Source organism: Procambarus clarkii, chromosome 43 (assembly GCF_040958095.1).
Source record: "Procambarus clarkii isolate CNS0578487 chromosome 43, FALCON_Pclarkii_2.0, whole genome shotgun sequence".
NCBI classification, from domain to species: domain Eukaryota; kingdom Metazoa; phylum Arthropoda; class Malacostraca; order Decapoda; family Cambaridae; genus Procambarus; species Procambarus clarkii.
This window is the reverse complement of record NC_091192.1, coordinates 18,973,411-18,992,338: the sequence shown is the minus strand read 5'-3', so window position 1 is coordinate 18,992,338 and position 18,928 is coordinate 18,973,411. Positions and strand designations below refer to the sequence as shown.

The 18,928-nt window shown below is 44.3% G+C and overlaps 1 protein-coding gene across 1 annotated transcript in view; it reads left to right on the top strand.

Moving 5' to 3' along the window:
* LOC138350006 (ferredoxin-dependent glutamate synthase 1-like) overlaps positions 1-18,928 on the top strand; it is a 109,526-nt gene that overhangs the window by 62,380 nt on the left and 28,218 nt on the right. The window contains exon 3 of the mRNA XM_069300077.1: positions 15,264-15,394. Within this exon, the coding sequence (XP_069156178.1) occupies positions 15,264-15,394 (131 nt within the window). The remainder of the gene's footprint in view (positions 1-15,263; positions 15,395-18,928) is intronic.

Sequence of the window (18,928 nt, the reverse complement as noted above, 5' to 3'; positions counted from 1 at the left end):
GTTCTAAGAACAGATAATTAAACAGCCAGCCAGAAGGGCATGCAGGTGATGAGTCACAACAACGTGGCTGAAGTATGTTGACCAGACCACACACTAGGTGAAGGGACGACGACATTTCGGTCCATCCTGGACCATCCGACAATCGTCTTGAGAATGGTCCAGGACGGACCGAAACGTCGTCGTCCCTTCACCTTCTAATGTATGGTCTGGTCAGCCAGAAAGGTACATTGTATATGGCATGACAATGTTAGAAATTGGTGGCGGTCAAGTGAGTCAGAGTAGACTGTTACTGTATGATCATTTGAGGTACTGTGAGGCACCGTGGTAACGCAGATACCATTGGTAACTGAACTGGATGACGGGCGGTCGTGTGTCTTGACGCCTGGGAAAAGCCTCTTATTTTAGATTATTATGTCCAAGTCCTTATGTACTGTATTTAAGTATTGGCCAGCGATCTACTTTAATAACTCTTCTTACTGTATGCCACACTTAAGCTTACGCCACTATTATTATTATTGTTCGTGGGAGTGAATGTAGAGCGGATTTCCTTGTGTGTGTGTGTGTGTGTGTGTGTGTGTGTGTTGTGTGTGTGTGTGGTGTGTGGTGTGTGTGTGTGGTGTGTGTGTGTGTGTGTGTGGTGTGTGTGGTGTGTGTGTGTGTGTGTGGTGTGTGTGTGTGTGTGTGTGGTGTGTGTGTGTGTGGTGTGTGTGTGTGTGTGTGTGTGTGGTGTGTGTGGTGTGTGTGTGTGTGGTGTGTGTGTGTGGTGTGTGTGTGTGGTGTGTGTGTGTGGTGTGTGTGTGTGTGTGGTGTGTGTGGTGTGTGTGTGTGTGGTGTGTGTGTGTGTGTGTGGTGTGTGGTGTGTGGTGTGTGTGTGGTGTGTGTGTGTGTGGTGTGTGTGTGTGTGGTGTGTGTGTGTGGTGTGTGTGTGTGGTGTGTGTGGTGTGTGGTGTGTGGTGTGTGTGGTGTGTGGTGTGTGGTGTGTGGTGTGTGTGTGTGTGTGTGTGTGTGTGTGTGTGTGTGTGTGTGTGTGTGTGTGTGTGTGTGTGTGTGTGTGTGTGTGTGTGTGTGTGGTGTGTGTGGGGGGGGAGGGGTTGTGGGATACTCCAGCTGTACCTCCCTCACACGTTTCTGGGCCTGTCTGAGTGTTTCGTCTGTGAGCCTTCATGCCTCTCCCAGGGGGGAATTGTGTATATAATAGTCAAGAGGCAGTGCCAGGGGGGGGGGGTTGTCATGGGTAAAAGGTTCTGTTATTAACATATCATAAAGTACATATATACTACACACACAAACCACAATAGCGTGATGCATCAAATGAACAACTCCACTAGGGCCGTGATGAGGGTTCGAACCTACGTCCGTGATGATCCCAGACGCACCCCTAGTCGACTGTGCCACATGGTTAAAAGAATTGTAACCTGGAATGCTACAACTCGTTCTCGCACTTTCTTAGTCAATATTGACTTATTAAGTACGTGCATATGTGACATACTAAACATACTAGTTTACCTTGAAAAGCTTCATAGAAAACACCGACCTTACCTAACCTTCTTAGTATGTTAAGATAAGCATCTTATTGCTTCGTAATTACAATTATTACTTAACCTATTATAGGTATAGGTTATACCTATTATAGGTATAAGTTAAGTAATAATTGTAATTACGAAGCAATAAGATGCTTATCTTAACATACTAAGAAGATTAGGTAAGGTCGGTGTTTTCTATGAAGCTTTTCAGGGTAAACTAGTATGTTTAAGTCACATATGCACGTATTTAATAAGTCAATATTGACTAAGAAAGTGCGAGAACGGGTTGAATGCTACGGCCCTCGCGAGGCTCCCACAGCTTCTCCGAAGCACAGACCGGGGTTTTACACAATTCCCCCCCCCCCATGCACCCGGGCTCTGTCACCCTAATGTTCCACCTCTTCACCTCTGCGGGAGCCTTGTGAGGGCAGTGGCACTCCAGGTTGCAATTCTTTTAACCATGTCGTGGTGCAGTCGACTAGGGACGCGTCTGGGATCATCCCGAACGTAGGTTCGAACGCTCATCACAACCCTTGTGGATTTGTTTCCATATAGCAGTTATTCCCGGTGTCCAGTGTAGCGGGGTCTATCATAACCCTAAAGCAGGTTAATTTGTAGTACTTCTCCTAGGGGCCGGGGCATGACCCCCCCCCCCCACCTGGAGGTCTTGCTAGAGTGCATGCTGGAGCACAGTATAGTGGGAGGTTTACACTGAGTATACCACAGCAAGTATCACAGCCCCGTGAAAACCTCCTCTCTCTCCTCCATTCAAATAGGTTCAGGAAACTTTGTTTTCACGAGAATGGTCCCCGTGGGGTCACCGCGTACTCCAGCACTGGTCGGATGTGCTTATCTCGCGTTCTGAAAACCTCAGCTGTTATTTAAAGTTTCTCACGCGTGTATACTTGTGCCTGCAGGATCGCGGTTCTTATCTTCCTAGATGTTTATGGTTTGATTCAGCCACTGGGAACCAAAGTTCCAAGTAGCACGGGCCATGGTGAGCCCGTAGTACTGAAACGCACGACGTTGTCAAATCGTCGTTACTGTGTTATTACATGGTTGTGTATCGAGTTGCACCTTGCGATCATACCTCTCCTATTGTTTTACTTCAGTGTGGGGAGGTAGGGCGCTCTCCGCCCCGGATATGCCTTATTGCTTATCAGTGGAATTATGCCTTTAATTTTTAATACGCAGATTTCAGGCCAAAGCTGCACGCTCAAGCGACGCCAGACTTGTGTAGATTTGCGTGTGTTTTGCGTGTTGCGTGCGTACAGCGCGAGGCGTGTGTCGTAGTCAGTAGAGTAGGTGTTGGGATGGGTATTATAAGTGCTGGCTCTCGGCTGCCAAGCAACACATGGTTACGTATGTATACATACATTTATATCAATCGAAATTGTTCGAGGTCAGACACTTGGAGCTAGCCTCTCAATTTTTAACAGGAATTGCTGTTGGGTATGTGCTCAACATGGGTGGGTCGGCATAAAGTAAAATAGTGACAAATGACAGTGCCGAAGCTCTATCCCTCAACGAATCTCGCTATAACATTCTGGCGCGGAATCTGATTATATATGTACAGTATAGGACTACAGGTGACTTTAAAGGTATAAGCCTCAGACAAGATAATACTCTTGATTTTGCCTACAATGTTCACTGGGGTGAACATTGTAGGCAAGATGCACACCGTGGCACGTCTGTCTTGCAGGAAAGAGAACATTCTGGTTTCTAGAACACGCGGGGGCCACTGACAGGAAGACTACTAGTCACTGACACATTAAACAGATAAAATTGAGAGCAGTGATACGAGGCTGCGACTCGCTGGAGGAATATTGCTCGCCGACTCCCTGCCACCACCAGTAATGTTGCTCCTCATTGTAGATGATCTGAAGGGATCGTCCACATTCCTGACGGGACAGGGAGTTGTGTGAACACGATTGTCACCGATCTAAGGTACTGGGAGTTGTGTGAACAGGATTGTCACCGATCTAAGGTACTGGGAGGAACAATAAAACATTATGACATTCAAACTGTCATGGAGCGGCGCATGACGAATGGAATTCTGTATGGATTGTAATGTAATGCTGAACATGCCAAGCGGACCACATGCACTCTGCAAATTATGTAGATAAAGAGCCTGTGCTTCTCAGGCTAATTTTAGAATTGCTTTTACATTTATGGATAGAGAGATGTTTAAAAAATGAGGCGTTATTTAGAATATGCAATATTTAGTCCATATTATTAAAAGCACAACAGTGAACTAGAACAGAAGAATAAACATGGTGACTGGTTTGTGAAAACTAAAATACGGGAGCAGTGATGAGAGGCTTCATGTGTGCCACAACTGACACAGCAGGAAACGGAAACCAGGAGGAATGAAAATCATGCAGACAGAGCAACTTTTGTCAGCGAAAACTTTTGTCAGTGATCTCAATTCTGACACGCCACTAAGCCGGGCATGGAAGGATATCAACAAGATCAGAGAGACCAATGCTGCAGAGATCTCGCACCCTAATCCCCTGCATAGAGCAAAATGAGCTTATTGATGCTTGGGTCACAACTTCCAGCTTTAACAGTCTTCCTCTACCCGCACAGACTGAATTAAATACATATATGAAGATAGAGCGAGGCTCCTTGACCACGTGTCATCAAGATGATGACTGTAATATGCCTTTTACTGAATACGAACTAGACTGCTCTTCATAAAGGCAAAGCTACATCACCCGGGGAGGATGGAGTTATCTACGGCATACTGCGTATGCTTCTGCTAGTGCCAGGAAATACTTTGCTTGAATTGTATAATATGAGCTATGTAACTGGGAGCTTCCAGAGTCGTGGACCAACAATAGCCTTATTACTCCCATTCCTTAACCTAACCTTCAGAGCGCCTTCCGCCCAATCTTCCTCACTAGTTGTCTGTCTTGAGAGGATGGTTCTCAACCGTCTCCTGTATATAGTTAGTAACTTATTCTCTCCCCAGATATATGGCTTCACGCCTGAGAGGAGCGTGAATCACTCTTGATACCTCTCTTCTCACCCTGCATACTGATAGGTCATGAACCACTTTCCTAGATCTTAAGTCAACCTTTGACATTGCTAACCCACACGTCATTCTGAGCGAACTTGCTAAAATGAATGTTGGAGGATGGCTACTACGGTGGATAAGAGGCTATCTATCCAACAGGAAGTTATCTGTACTGTTCCAAGGGCATAGGAGTGTAACGAGAGATTTTGAACTGGGCACTCCACAGGGAGGTGTCCTCAGTTTTAAACCGTGACTAGGAGGCCCAGCGAACACATAGCTATGCCGGTGATATACTGATCCATACCAATGGGTATACCAACACTCAAAATGTTCTTAATTCTATATTAAACACACCTCGGGAACTAGGCCTAGTCCTCTGAGTAAAAAAAGATCCTGAATTGACTCCCACCCAGACGGAGTGGGGCTGTTAGCAAGATGCAGCTGTATGATGGCTCTTCTTGACTGTGTAACTACATACAAATACTGTGTCTTGGTCTTAGGGGTTCCACTGTGCCGCAGTGCTGTAGCCAGACTACCCGTCAATGTAGAGAGGCTCCGTGCTCTCAAGGCTGTGGCAGACTATCACCCCAGCTGTGGCGCAAATGTGAGACTTGCCAAAATGGTGTACAGCTCATATACTGGATCTCTGATCGATTATGCTGCACCCATGCTTGCTCTGGGGCCTGAGAAAATGCTTTGAGGGCTGGAAAATATGCAAGCCGAAGATATGAGGATTATCCTCGGAGGATAATCCAGCTAAACGCCTAAATTACAGAGTACAGCTAAATTACAAAACATGAAGGAATAGTCTCCCCATGTGTAAGTGATCGTATTATTGAAATGAATGTTTTAATTGGTATAAAGATGCTTAGGCTAACCCACCTTAACCCCGGCACTGACGCCCTCCAAGCCTTCTTTCTTAAAGATCAGCATCCCTCCAAATGGATTTCCAAAACCGCCATTGTGCTCAAAATGTATAATGTTTATCACCTCTACCAAGAGAGAGACAACAAGGACACTTTCCTGCCCCATGGGAGATCACTCCTCTCCAAGTTACTGTCCCCCCCCCCCTTTCCCACCCAAGAAGCTGATCAAAGAACAAGCCTTGCTTCGACAAGAAGCAAAGTACAGTGCCTTAAGCCAAATTGATGCTCTGAAAGAGTGCTTCCTCTCCCAAATTAGTTACACTGATGACTCTTGCACCAGTCCTATGGTGCAGTTGACTAGTGTGCGCGTCTGGGAACACCCAGCCCATAGGTTCGATCCCTCGTCACAGCTCCTGTGGGTTTGTTCATCGATATATCACCATAATGTGATTTCTCTGTATTAAGAGAGGGGGCGTCATTAGTGGAACTACTGGACGACAGCTTGAGTGTGTGGGGACATTGTGTGATTGGTTAGCTGCCTTACTGCCTTAATCCGTATTGATAACGGTGATAGTTAATGCTAATCTACAGTGTGTGAGGTTCTGTCCACCTTCCCCCCCCTCCCCCCGTACCGTCCAGTGGTGAACGGTGCGTGAGGTAGTGTGGTGACGCCGCAGCTGTCACCGTTGAGAGGGAAGGAGATGGCCTATAACCAGTGCATCAAGTTGAAACTTGAGCTTCCTGTCACCTGCGTGGCCGGCCGCTCTGACCCCCCCCCCCCCCCCCCCTGGCTCACGGCCCAGTTGGCTGGGTATTGTTGTGTTGATGGTATGGCCATGTGTGTGTGTTTGGGGGGGGGGGGCGCTCTAGCGTGTGGGGTGCTGGGTGTGGGTGTTCACTTGGGGATTGCTGGGGTTGAGCTTTGCTCTTTCGGCCCGCCTCTCAACTGTTATTCGTATCAACCGTTACTAACTACTAATTAATTTTTTGTTAGTATTTTGTTTCCTACCCCCAGGAAAAAGCTCCGTAACAGCTGTCTAACTCCCAGGTACATATTTACTGCTAGGTAACAAGGGCATTAAGGGTGAAAGAAACTTTGCTGCCCATTTGTTTGTCTGGTCCGGGAATCGAACCCGGGCCACAGAATTAAGCGTACTGCGCGATGTCCGCTCAGTGTGTGTACTCGCCTAGTTGTACTCACCTAGATGTGTTTGCGGGGGTTGAGCTCTGGCTCTTTGGTCCCGCCTCTCAACCGTCAATCAACAGGTGTACAGATTCCTGAGCCTATCGGGCTCTATCATATCTACACTTGAAACTGTGTATGGAGTCAGCCTCCACCACATCTCTGCTTAATGCATTCCATTTGTCAACCACTCTGACACTAAAAAAGTTCTTTCTAATATCTCTGTGGCTCATTTGGGCACTCAGTTTCCACCTGTGTCCCCTTGTGCGTGTTCCCCTTGTGTTAAATAGACTGTCTTTATCTACCCTATCAATTCCCTTCAGAATCTTGAATGTGGTGATCATGTCGCCCCTAACTCTTCTGTCTTCCAGCGAAGTGAGGTTTAATTCCCGTAGTCTCTCCTCGTAGCTCATACCTCTCAGCTCGGGTACTAGTCTGGTGGCAAACCTTTGAACCTTTTCCAGTTTAGTCTTATCCTTGACTACATATGGACTCCATGCTGGGGCTGCATACTCCAGGATTGGCCTGACATATGTGGTATACAAAGTTCTGAATGATTCTTTACACAAGTTTCTGAATGCCGTTCGTATGTTGGCCAGCCTGGCATATGCCGCTGATGTTATCCGCTTGATATGTGCTGAAGGAGACAGGTCTGGCGTGATATCAACCCCCAAGTCTTTTTCCTTCTCTGACTCCTGAAGAATTCCTGAAGAATTCTCGTGTGTGTGTGTGTGTGTGTGTGTGTGTGTGTGTGTGTGTGTGTGTGTGTGTGTGTGTGTGTGTGTGTGTGTGTGTGTGTGAAAAATTAGTAGTTAGTAACATTTGATTGACAGTTAAGAGGCGGGCCGAAAGAGCAGAGCTCAACCCACACAAGCACAACTAGGAGAATACACATACACAGGAAGCAGCCCGTAACAGCTGTTTAACTCCCAGGTACCTATTTACTGCTAGGTAACAAGGGGCATCAGGGTGAAAAAAACTGTGCCCATTTTGTTTCTGCCATCACCGAGGATCGAACCCGGACCATAGGATTAAGAATCTAGAGCGCTGTCCATTCAGCTGTCAGTCCCCCCCCCCCCCCCGGTATACTTATCTATTTGTGCTTGCCAGGGTTGAGCTCTGGCTCTTTGGTCCCGCCTCTCAACTGTCAATCAAATGGTGTAAAAGTTCCTGAGCCTACTGGGCTCTATCATATCTACACTTGAAACTGTGTATGGAGTCAGCCTCCACCACATCACTTCCTAATGCATTCCATCTGTCAACCACCCTGACACTAAAAAAAATTATTTCTAATTTCTCTGTAGCTCATTTGGGCACTCAGTTTCCACCTGTGTCCCCTAGTGCGTGTGCCCCTTATGTTAAATAGCCTGTCTTTATCTACCCTGTCAATTCCTCTGAGAATCTTGAATGTGGTGATCATGTCCCCCCTAACTCGTCTTCCAGCGAAGTGAGGTTTAATTCCCGTAGTCTCTCCTCGTAGGTCATACCTCTCAGCCCGGGTACTAGTCTGGTGGCAAACCTTTGAACCTTTTCCAGTTGAGTCTTATCCTTGACTAGATATGGACTCCATGCTGGGGCTGCATACTCCAGGATTGGTCTGACATAGGTGGTATACAAAGTTCTGAATGATTACTTACACAAGTGTTTAAATGCCGTTCTTATGCTAGCCAACCTGGCATATGCTGCTGATGTTATCCTCTTGATACGAGCTTCAGGGGACAGGTCTGGCGTGATATCAACCCCCAGGTCTGTCTGTCTGTCTGTCTGTCTGTCTGTCTGTCTGTCTGTCTGTCTGTCTGTCTGTCTGTCTGTCTGTCTGTCTGTCTGTCTGTCTGTCTGTCTGTCTGTCTGTCTGTCTGTGTGTCTGTCTGTGCCCGCCCGCCTCTTTCCCCTCACCTTCATGTTCATAACTCTACATATCAGCTATACGCCAGCCACCCCAGATGTGTGTGTGGGTGGTGGGCCACCGTCACCCAGCCCCCACAGCCCCGGGCAGGTGTTTTCTGCGGGTGCTGGTGATCCGCCGGTAACATGCAGTTACGCTGCCGGCCTCTTAATTGCAAGCCTTAGTGACAACAGGGGTATAAGTACTCTTGACCCCGCTCACTGCCCTACTCACTTCTGGTGCTCTGGGTCAACACGTGTGCCGCCTCGTCTTCACATGTCAGTTACCTCTAAATAATTTCATTGTCAACACTCCTTCTTGTATTAACGTAAGTCTGTTCATTTTAGAATTGTGTGTTTTCTCGTGTACTAGCCAAATGTATGTTAACGTGGTTTTTGGTATTTTTCATGTTCATATTTAACATTAGAGTAAATTGTGTTAAGTTTTCATCTGATTATTCTTTATATCCTGTGCAATTTTCACACTGATAGGACCAAAGCAACACTGTCTTAGTAATGTGGTGGTGGCCACATTACATGTGCAGCTGCTCTTGTTGGGTGAATGTTGAGTTTGAGGCGCAGAGCTTCACTTGCTTTACATTCCAGTAAGTAGTGTGATACCGGCGCCACTGTATATGGCGCCTCAGGTTATCCTTGAAGTTGATACAGGACGCAAGAGTGGTGGTCAGGTGCGGATTGGTGGCGGCTTATATCACCCACTTGATATACCCGTAGTGCTTGTGATACCACCACTACCACTAACCACCACCCTCACCACCACCACCACCACCACCACCACCCGTGCTGGTGCGTGTTGAGTGTTGACTATCTAAGGAAATTGGGACATGTTGGTAGGCTTGAAGGTGTTAGGCTTTTCACCAAGAATAATATTTTATGAACTTTGTGGAGCCCTGTGTTAAATAACGGGAGTGGAGCTGCCTAATGTTCAGGTGTGATCCTTAAATGTTTATACAGGGCAAGAGGTGAACACGTAGGGCAGGATGTGTGGACACGGGTGTGCATGAGTGGACACACCACAGTCTTGTAGGGCATGTCGTGTTGTGAAGGAGGGGGCTGGGGGCAGCCAACACCACTACCAATATTGTATGGAATTGTCGCCGTAAATGTGCAGTCAGTTATCACCTGGCCCGCACCTGGCCCGCACCTGGCCCGCACCTGGCCCGCACCTGGCCCGCACCTGGCCCGCACCTGGCCCACGTAGGAACATGTTGTTCCTCTCCACAAGTCTTGAAGACCCAGGGAGAGGAAGTACGGACACTTTACAAATATCTTGTGAAGTGTCTTTGTTTGGGATAAATATTAGTGTAATATAAATATTCACCATTATTGAGTATTAGTCATAATAGCATTAAACGTAATCACTGTAGTTATATACTGTAAAGTACAGTGACAAGGCCATTATGACTTGGTGCTGTTATATAAAAAATACAGTTCTGACGAGAGTAATTCTTCACATTGCCAAAACGTTCATATATTATAACACAGGAGGCGTGATATAAAGTCATATACTTTATTAAGTCATGGTATCGATTCTAAAGCTTTTAACACGTCGAATAACATATGTTGACAAATGTGTCATCGTTAGCCTTCATCAGAGCGAAGTAGAATGAAGATCAACACAACGACCCCTTCACTCTACTGTAAGTGTACGTGTGCGGCAGAGAATGATAGGGAAGGAAAAATAGGAGAGAGAGAATACTTAATTCTACTTCTCTGATGAAGGCGAATTAGCCGAAAACGCGTTAAGCATTCTCTATTTTTCACATGTTATTCTGCATGCATGCATATATATATATATGTCGTACCTAGTAGCCAGAACTCACTTCTCGGCCTACTATGCAAGGCCCGATTTGCCTAATAAGCCAAGTTTTCCTGAATTAATATTTTTTCTCTAATTTTTTTCTTATGAAATGATAAAGCTACCCATTTCATTGTTTGAGGTCAATTTTTTTTTATTGGAGTTAAAGTTAACATAGATATATGACCGTACCTAACCTAACCTATCTTTATAGGTTAGGTAGCCGAAAAGGTTAGGTTAGGTAGGTTAGGTAGTCGAAAAACAATTAATTCATGAAAACTTGGCTTATTAGGCAAATCGGGGCTTGCATAGTAGGCTGAGTAGTGCGTTCTGGCTACTAGGTACGACATATATATATATATATATATATATATATATATATATATATATATATATATATATATATATATATATATATATATTATATATATATATATATATATATATTATATATATATATATATATATGTCGTACCTAGTAGCCAGATTGCACTTCTCTGCCTACTATGCAAGGCCCGATTTGCCTAATAAGCCAAGTTTTCATGATTTAATTGTTTTTCGACAACCTAACCTACCTAACCTAACCTAACTTTTTCCGCTACCTAACCTAACCTAACCTATAAAGATAGGTTAGGTAGGGTTGGTTAGGTTCGGTCATATATCTACGTTAATTTTAACTCCAATAAAAAAAAATTGACCTCATACATAATGAAATGGGTAGCTTTATCATTTCATAAGAAAAAAATTAGAGAAAATATATCAATTCAGTAAAACTTGGCTTATTAGGCAAATCGGGCCTTGCATAGTAGGCTGAGAAGTGCGTTCTGGCTACTAGGTACGACATATATATATATATATATATATATATATATATATATATATATATAATATATATATATATATATATATATATATAATAATAATAATATGGGTACCACCACCTGGTTTAATTAAAGGGACCCACATCCTCGAAGAAGAAAATAAATAGTGTTCAGAGAAGACCTTGTGGATTCTCACTGAATACTTTAATCTTTTCCTCTCCTACCACCCCTATTATTTTTTTTTTGTTTTTTATTTGATTTTATTGCAATGTTACAGTTTGCAGAAAACACACACTTATATAACAATATAACAATATAACAATCAGTGTTCGAAGACCTCGTCCAGTTCCTCGGGGGTCGGGTGCGTACCCAAGATACAACACGCATTTCCCCTCTGAACAGCGACACTGAGGCGCTGGAACATAAAACTGGCCGCTCTTGGGTCTCTAGTCTTCCCAATGAGTTCCTCGCCCAGCTCCTTCAGGAACTTAAGTGCACATTTACCCCAGGCGCCCAGAGTCTGAGCCTATTGGCACGAACCTGTAACAACGTTCTAGGTCTCTGTACTTGTTAGTTTTCTGGGTCTCCCTGAAGGTGGCCGCCCCGCCTCCCTCAGCTGCGCTGTAAGGTAGATAGGTATCAGCCAATGTGGATGCACACGTGTAGTCCCCCACGACCTGTTTACCTTCCCTCCACGGCTGCAGGGTGACTCCATCTGGGCGTTTTTGGCTGTTGTCAGGTCTGCACAACTGAGGTTCCCTTTGTGCTGGGCACCCAGCTGAAGCCAAACTTCTCTTGATGATGTCATTGACTGCTTCATGTCTGGCAATCTTTCCCTGTGTCTTACGACAGATGAGACCATGGCTGCCGTATTGGTCTGCCCGTGCATGGCCGCAAATACACCGGTGCTCGGTGGAGATAGGGGCGGCAAGGCGCAGAGCAACACCAATACTTAGGGTCCGATGGTCCAGGCGGGTGCCCAAGGCGGAATTAGGGACTGCCAACAGGAAGTCCCCGGCATGGGGAGCTTGCACAGCTAGAAGACGCGCTTTGTCCTTCCTGGAAGCTGCCTCCAGCAATGATGTGGCGATGTTCTCCACTATGGGACTATCCCATTTGGACTGTTTGCAGTCATTTGGAAAAGTCGGTCGAGGATGAGAGTTGACAAGAGTGTCCCACTGACCGGCTCCTTCCGCGAATTTGGGATCATGAATCCCAATGAAGTCTCTTAGGTGTTCCGGTAGTATGTCCTTAACTAATTCACCTATTGCACTGGTCGAGGATAAGAATGCCGGCAATGCTAACTGTGTCGCCTTGCGAATACCTATCCCTCCGAGTCTAACTGGGAGCGTTGCTTGGTCCCATTGGTCATCTTGCAGGGAGAGGTTTAACACTTTCACGGTTATTGACCTTAGGAGTGTGTCATATTCTGTTAATTTTGGGCTGTCAAAGGAGGGAGCACACCTTAGGAAATAGGTCAGTCTGGGCAAAGCCAGGCACCTTGTGAGAAAGTACAAAGCATCGTGGGCGTCCAAAGCCCCTATTCTTCCCTCCATCCTCCTCAGGTCGTTCAGCTTTTCTTCGAGGACTACCTCAATGGCGCTCGAGCCCAGAGGTGCCCCTAGCAGCACACTGTCGGTGGGAGCGATCACTTGGGCTCCTGGTAATATGGTTCGCACTGCATCTATGGTTGGTTGGCTAGACGAGATGATTTCACACTTTAATATATATATACTTATATATATATATATATATATATATATATATATATATATATATATATATATATATATATATATATATATATATATATTAATAATAATACACAAGAAAATGTGAGTATTTTTAAGCATTTTTTTATGCTTAAAAATTTTATGCTGGATATTTAAGCATTTTTTTGAAATGCTTAAATATCCAATCTATAATAAATGTCCCTTGAAATTAATAAATATCCATATTTAACTAATATCTTTTGATAATGCTTAAACACCCCATCTTTAACAAATACTCCTTGAAATGCATAAACACCCGTATATAACAAATATCTATTGAAAATTAAACAAAATGTATATGAAACACGGATTAATAAACATAAATGACCAGAGGAAAACACATATACAGGGGGAGCTTTCTCAAATATAAATGTTTAATTATTGTACATATATATGCATAGGTTATGTTTAGGTTCTGTTGGTGATTATTTGTATTTGTAGTACGTGGGTGAAGCATTTACAGCGTTGTGGTTCGAACAAAATTCGTCAGTAAAGCACTTGTTTCGAAAGTGTTCGAACGAAATCAGTTGAGTCGAGTGTAAACCGTTTTTCATTCATAAACAGCTGGGGTTTGGCGGGTGGATGGAATCACTTTTAGGTCTGTTTAGAGGACGGGCTGCGCAAGGGACAGTTTTGTGGCAGTTCTGTCACTGTCACGCAGGACAGAGATCACACAGGACCTACACAAGACAATAGGTCTAAACTGTAGGCTGAAAAACACACACACAATCATGGCTACAATCACCAACATTAGACTGTATACACGTTTCAATGTACGAATATGTAAACACAACTTTCTATTGTGCTCTGCCACACAAGGGCAGGAATGGGTTCACAAGAGATGCAGCTTAAAAATAAAATAAATAAAATTGTTCTTCATTCTTTAAAATGGACAAGCAAATTTTGGATAAATTGTTAGGATGTCGTCCAGAACACCTGAGTCAATAAAATGGTTACACAGTTGGTGGTACAAGAGGCCAGGAGGTCTACGGTTTCCTTTCCTTTACTTTGAATGTGAAAGTCCTTTACGGTTTCACATTCAACAATATAGTGTTCTAGTGAATGCATTAAAGGTTTATCACAGAATTTACAATCTGAATATTCTGATAGTGGCTTGTTACCTATCGTTCGTTACGGCTCGTGACCCTACAGCAGCCAAGCTTTAATTACGTCTAGGGATACGAGAAAACTGCTGTTCTCAAGAGCGGATCACCAGTATAACCCCTTAATAAGTAATGAGCACATAAATAAAAATCTTCCTTTAGGACTGAAGAATAGATACAAAATATTATATAGATATATATTCAAGACAGTATAATATAAAAACACAGATGATCAAGTTAACTTATACAACAAACAAGGTATTGTCATTCTCCTAATATAGTAAAATAAAATATGGCACAACAAGAAGTAACAGACTTATCTCCCACATGTTACTCCTCCTGGTTCCCCGAAGCTACTGAACTCTCGCTCTGTCGCCACCCACATTCTCACCTCCCGTCTGCCTCATCCCAGGATGAGGGATGGAAACTAAGGACTTTTTAATATTTAAAACTAATTGAACAACCACTTGTTCTCAAAACACACAAGAATGCAAATTACAGATAATAGTTACTTACAAAATATATAAGTACAATGCCACCTGTTTAATTGCAGACAATAAACAATTACCTAAACTAAATAAAAGTGACATCTGGAACTTCCAAACTGAACAGGTCCAGCTTTCCCGTATCTGACAGGTACTAGACGTGTGCAAAAGCAACCGCGCTCCTGTTTCCACTGACGCTGCCACACCATACGATAATTTACAACAACACAATGTGTGTACATATACAGGCAATGATATAATAAAATAAAACCAGTTATTTTAAATTTATATACGTATTCTGCTAGGAGTACGTAACATGGCTCAGTCTCACTAACCTGCCAGATGTGTGTATAACCAAAGCGAACTACGGCAATGACTACATCACATTGCCTGGTTCGGTTACTGTGCTGACCAAACAAATACCTATTATTACAAAACTTGTCATAGCATTTAATACTGCAGCTTTCAGGTCTCTGGCCATTTCTTAGTTCTTCTAAATCTGAAGGAAGTAATGTGTGTTTTTATTAATCGCTTTAGATAGTCTAAAAGACATAATCCGCGTTTTCTTTCCTGCAAGCCTCATTGGCCAATCGACCAACAAAGTTATGTTTTCCAACCCAAACATGGGATGGGACTTCCTTGTCCGGGGATGGGGTTCAAGGTCCCCGCGGCCTCCTATTCTAGGCCCAGCTATTCACACAAATTTTATTAAAGTTAACATTGGCCAAAATTTCATTCCGTATCATATTAGAAGGTAGTTGAGACATTAACGGTTGTGTTGATTGCAGGTGATCCGGGACGCGGAGAGGCTGGCCCAGCGCATGCGCCACCGCGGCGCCTGCTCCTGCGACAATGACACTGGTGACGGCGCCGGCCTCATGGCCTCCATCCCCCACGCCTTCTACACAAAGATCTTACGGTAAGTTAGATGAATAGTAGCATGAGGTGAAGGAAAACTTGGCCCAAATGTGTGCCTCCTGTGGGAGTGGAACCCGGTACCTTTCAGTTGTGAACGCAGTCTGTGGCGTAGTGGTAAGACACTCGCCCGGTGCTTCGGGAGCGCTTTGGCCTGGGTTTGTATCCTGGCCGGGGAGGATTTAGTGGGCACCAATCCTTAACTGTAGCCTCTGTTCACCCAACAGTAAAATTGGTACCTGGTTGTTAAAAGATTTGGCGGGTCGTATTCCGGAGAATATTAGGATTAAGGACCTGCCGGAAACGCTATGTGTGATAGTGACTGTACAAGAGTGTAAGAACTCTTGTATATATAAATAAAACTAAAAAACGTGCACCCGGAGTCTTGCTCGATGCAAGCTCCAGCACCGTTTATACAGTCGAAGTTAGAGCAAAATGGAGAGAGCAGCTGATTACTGCTTCAGTTCCTTCCATTAGTGTACTTGTAACGTCACTGGGAGACTACAGCCCCGTGTTGGGCTGCAGCTCTTGTCACCTTCCATAAGGCATATTTGTTGTTAATGCCGCGCTAATGACCTCGTAACGTCGTGAAATCAACTAATCGATCTCTCATGAATAGTCAATAAGCAGCGAGAGCAATAGTACACAAATAACCTCAACAAAATCTTGTAGATTTGAGGGAAAGTGAAATTATCACCAGTAATTCCATCTATCATCATACTATCATGCAAGAGGAGCCACACATCTATGGATCATCCAATAAAATCAGCAGACTTCTAGATGTTACTACTGCTCGGCTTAGACTCGGTTACAAGTATCTCTGGGAATTCTCATTATCTGCTGATGTAGACCTGACCAAATGTAAACTGTGTCAACAAAATTATTCGCACACCCTCCGTCACTATGTGATGGAGTGCGAAAAGATACGTGAATTCAGAGACAATTCTATAACCAATGTTCCAGCGATGTGTCAATATTTTATTCAAAATGAAATGCTGCCAGAAGTCTTGGCCAAATATTCCCAGTTTGCTAACTGTAGGTAGTAACTAAGAGTGATTGTAACCTATCCACCGCTGCCCACTGGATGGGGGGCGGTGTGCAGGACAAACATATCAATTGTGACACTAGCTCTCCACATATGTCAGTTGCTTAATTAATTTAGAAACTGTACTTGTGGTCGGTCTCGAGCCCATTGTTGATGTGACGATGTGTATTAAATTTTATAACTAGCTCATCAAGATTGTAACTTGCTTAGCTAAATGAATTGTGGGGTTCAGTCCCTGAGCCCATTATGTGCCTCTGTAACCCTTTCCACTACCGCCCACAAGATGGGTATGGGGTGCATAATAAATGAACTAAACTAGAACTTATTCTTCACCCCCCACCCCCCTCCTCGTTCTCCCTTCCCCCCTCCTCGTTCCCCCCCCTTCTCGTTCTCTCCCCCCTCCTCGTTCTCCCCCCCCCCCCCTCCCTGTTTCCTTGTTTATGTATTGGGTCTTTGATATTATAATGCATCTGAAAGTTTTATAATTAACTTTGTAGTTCTTGATACATTGTAGGCTACTGCAGACGGTGAGTCACAATAACGGGGTCTAAGATATAACGACCAAAACACACAACACAAGATGGAGGAACGACGACATTTCGGTCCGTACTGGACCATTATCAGTGGTCCAGGACCATTATCAGTGGTCCAGGACCATTATCAGTGGTCCAACTATCCTCCTGTTGAGATTAGTACCAATTGTGACGGTCGTCAATAGTTACGAATTTGTACGTACTTAGTTTTTAGATAGTAGTGTACTGACTAGTAAGGATTTATTTAAAGAAAAATGTAGCTAAAATAAACACAAATATTCCTAGGCCTAGTATACCTTGAGGTGATCTTGAGATGAATTCGGGGCTTAGCGTCCCCGCGGCCCGGTCCTCAACCAGGCCTCCTTTTTGTTACACATCCCTAGGAAGCATCCCGTAGCAGCTAACTCCCAGGTACCTATTTACTGCTCGGTGAACAGGGGCATCAGGGTGGAAAAACTTTGCCTATTATTTCCTTCTCCACCTTGAATCGAACCCGGAACCTCTGGACTACGAATCCGAAGCGCTGTCCACTCAGCTGTCAACACACACATACTAAATTAGGCCGGGGATATCGTGTATTTGGCCTAGGAAGGTTAGTTTAGATTTTCTTTGCAACACAAGTAGATAATGGGTTTCCCGGTTGTGCAACTCGGTAGTACAGATTTCTACTTTCTAACGTCGTTGTACGTCGGTATATGTATTATGATCCTCATCGTTACCGTAAGTGGCAGCCAAACGGGAGGCTGGGCTGCAACGGTGAGGTCCGGAGGTTGCTTATCGCCCCGGGAGGAAGTGACGGCGGCGAGCATCGTCTACGGTAGTGCAAGGTTGGTCTCGGGATCTTGAGTCGCTAGTTGATTGTTTACGCTGAAGTAATTTATCGTGCATGCTTTCTTAATGCTCCAAATTGAATATAGAGGATGTAAGGCAGGTACATCTTCCTCCTTACTGGGAGAACATTGAGATTGTTGCTATACATCTCTTACATATAGTAGACGGAGGCTCTGGATAAGTTTAGATGCAGGTAAAATCTTGGTAAATGGCCTGTGAAAGGTTGTGGATGTGTACAACAAATTACTGGATAACAATGTTTCCCGGCCACGCTCCTCCGTCACGTGAGTTCTGGTGTAAACAGCAGCTGCCTCCCAGGAGACCTTCGAGAGCAACACCACCATCCATACCTCCAGTACCAGCTACTGGTACTGCCTCCAAACCGTCTCCACTTACGGGTTATTCATGCCCGTGCCACCTCTTGGGTGGCTTAATCTTAATCAATCATCATGTCACCAGTAAAGCCTTCATCAGTTTACAATTAGTTTTATCGTGAAGTATGAATTTATTTCCGGTAATAGTTCCAAATACATTTTCTTAAGGGCTGGTGGGAGGTGGGAACAGGAGGGAAGAGATTCCAATCTTATCTGGCATTCTTAATTAGACAACAGCTGGAAATTAATGCTGTCAAGACAGACGTGTTTCGCCTGTAGACAAGTCAAATTTGACACAGGCACATGCAATAATTTCTTGACACGTTGGGATTTCGTTCGAACACTTCCAGAACAAGTGCTTCACTGAAGGATTTTGTTCGAACCACAACGCTGTAAATGCTTCACCCACGTGCTACAAATACAGATAATCGCCAACTGAACCTAAACAACTGAACCTATGCCTATATATGCACAATATGCTAATATATTATAATAATTTATATTTGAGAAAATTCCTGTTTGGAATGAACAGCATAAAATTTATGAATTTGGGGTCGACCGCTGGATGGAATGGACCTGGTTTGAGGACGGGCTGATGAAATGTTGCCGGAACAAAAGTGAAATTCCCCCCCCCCCTTTCCCCTCCAAAAAAAAAAAAAAAAAAAATTGTACAGTTTTCGGCAGGAAGTGACGAACCAACCGGGGTGTAGTGTACCTGGATTGTACCTTGACGTGGTTATGGTGAGTAGTTCTAC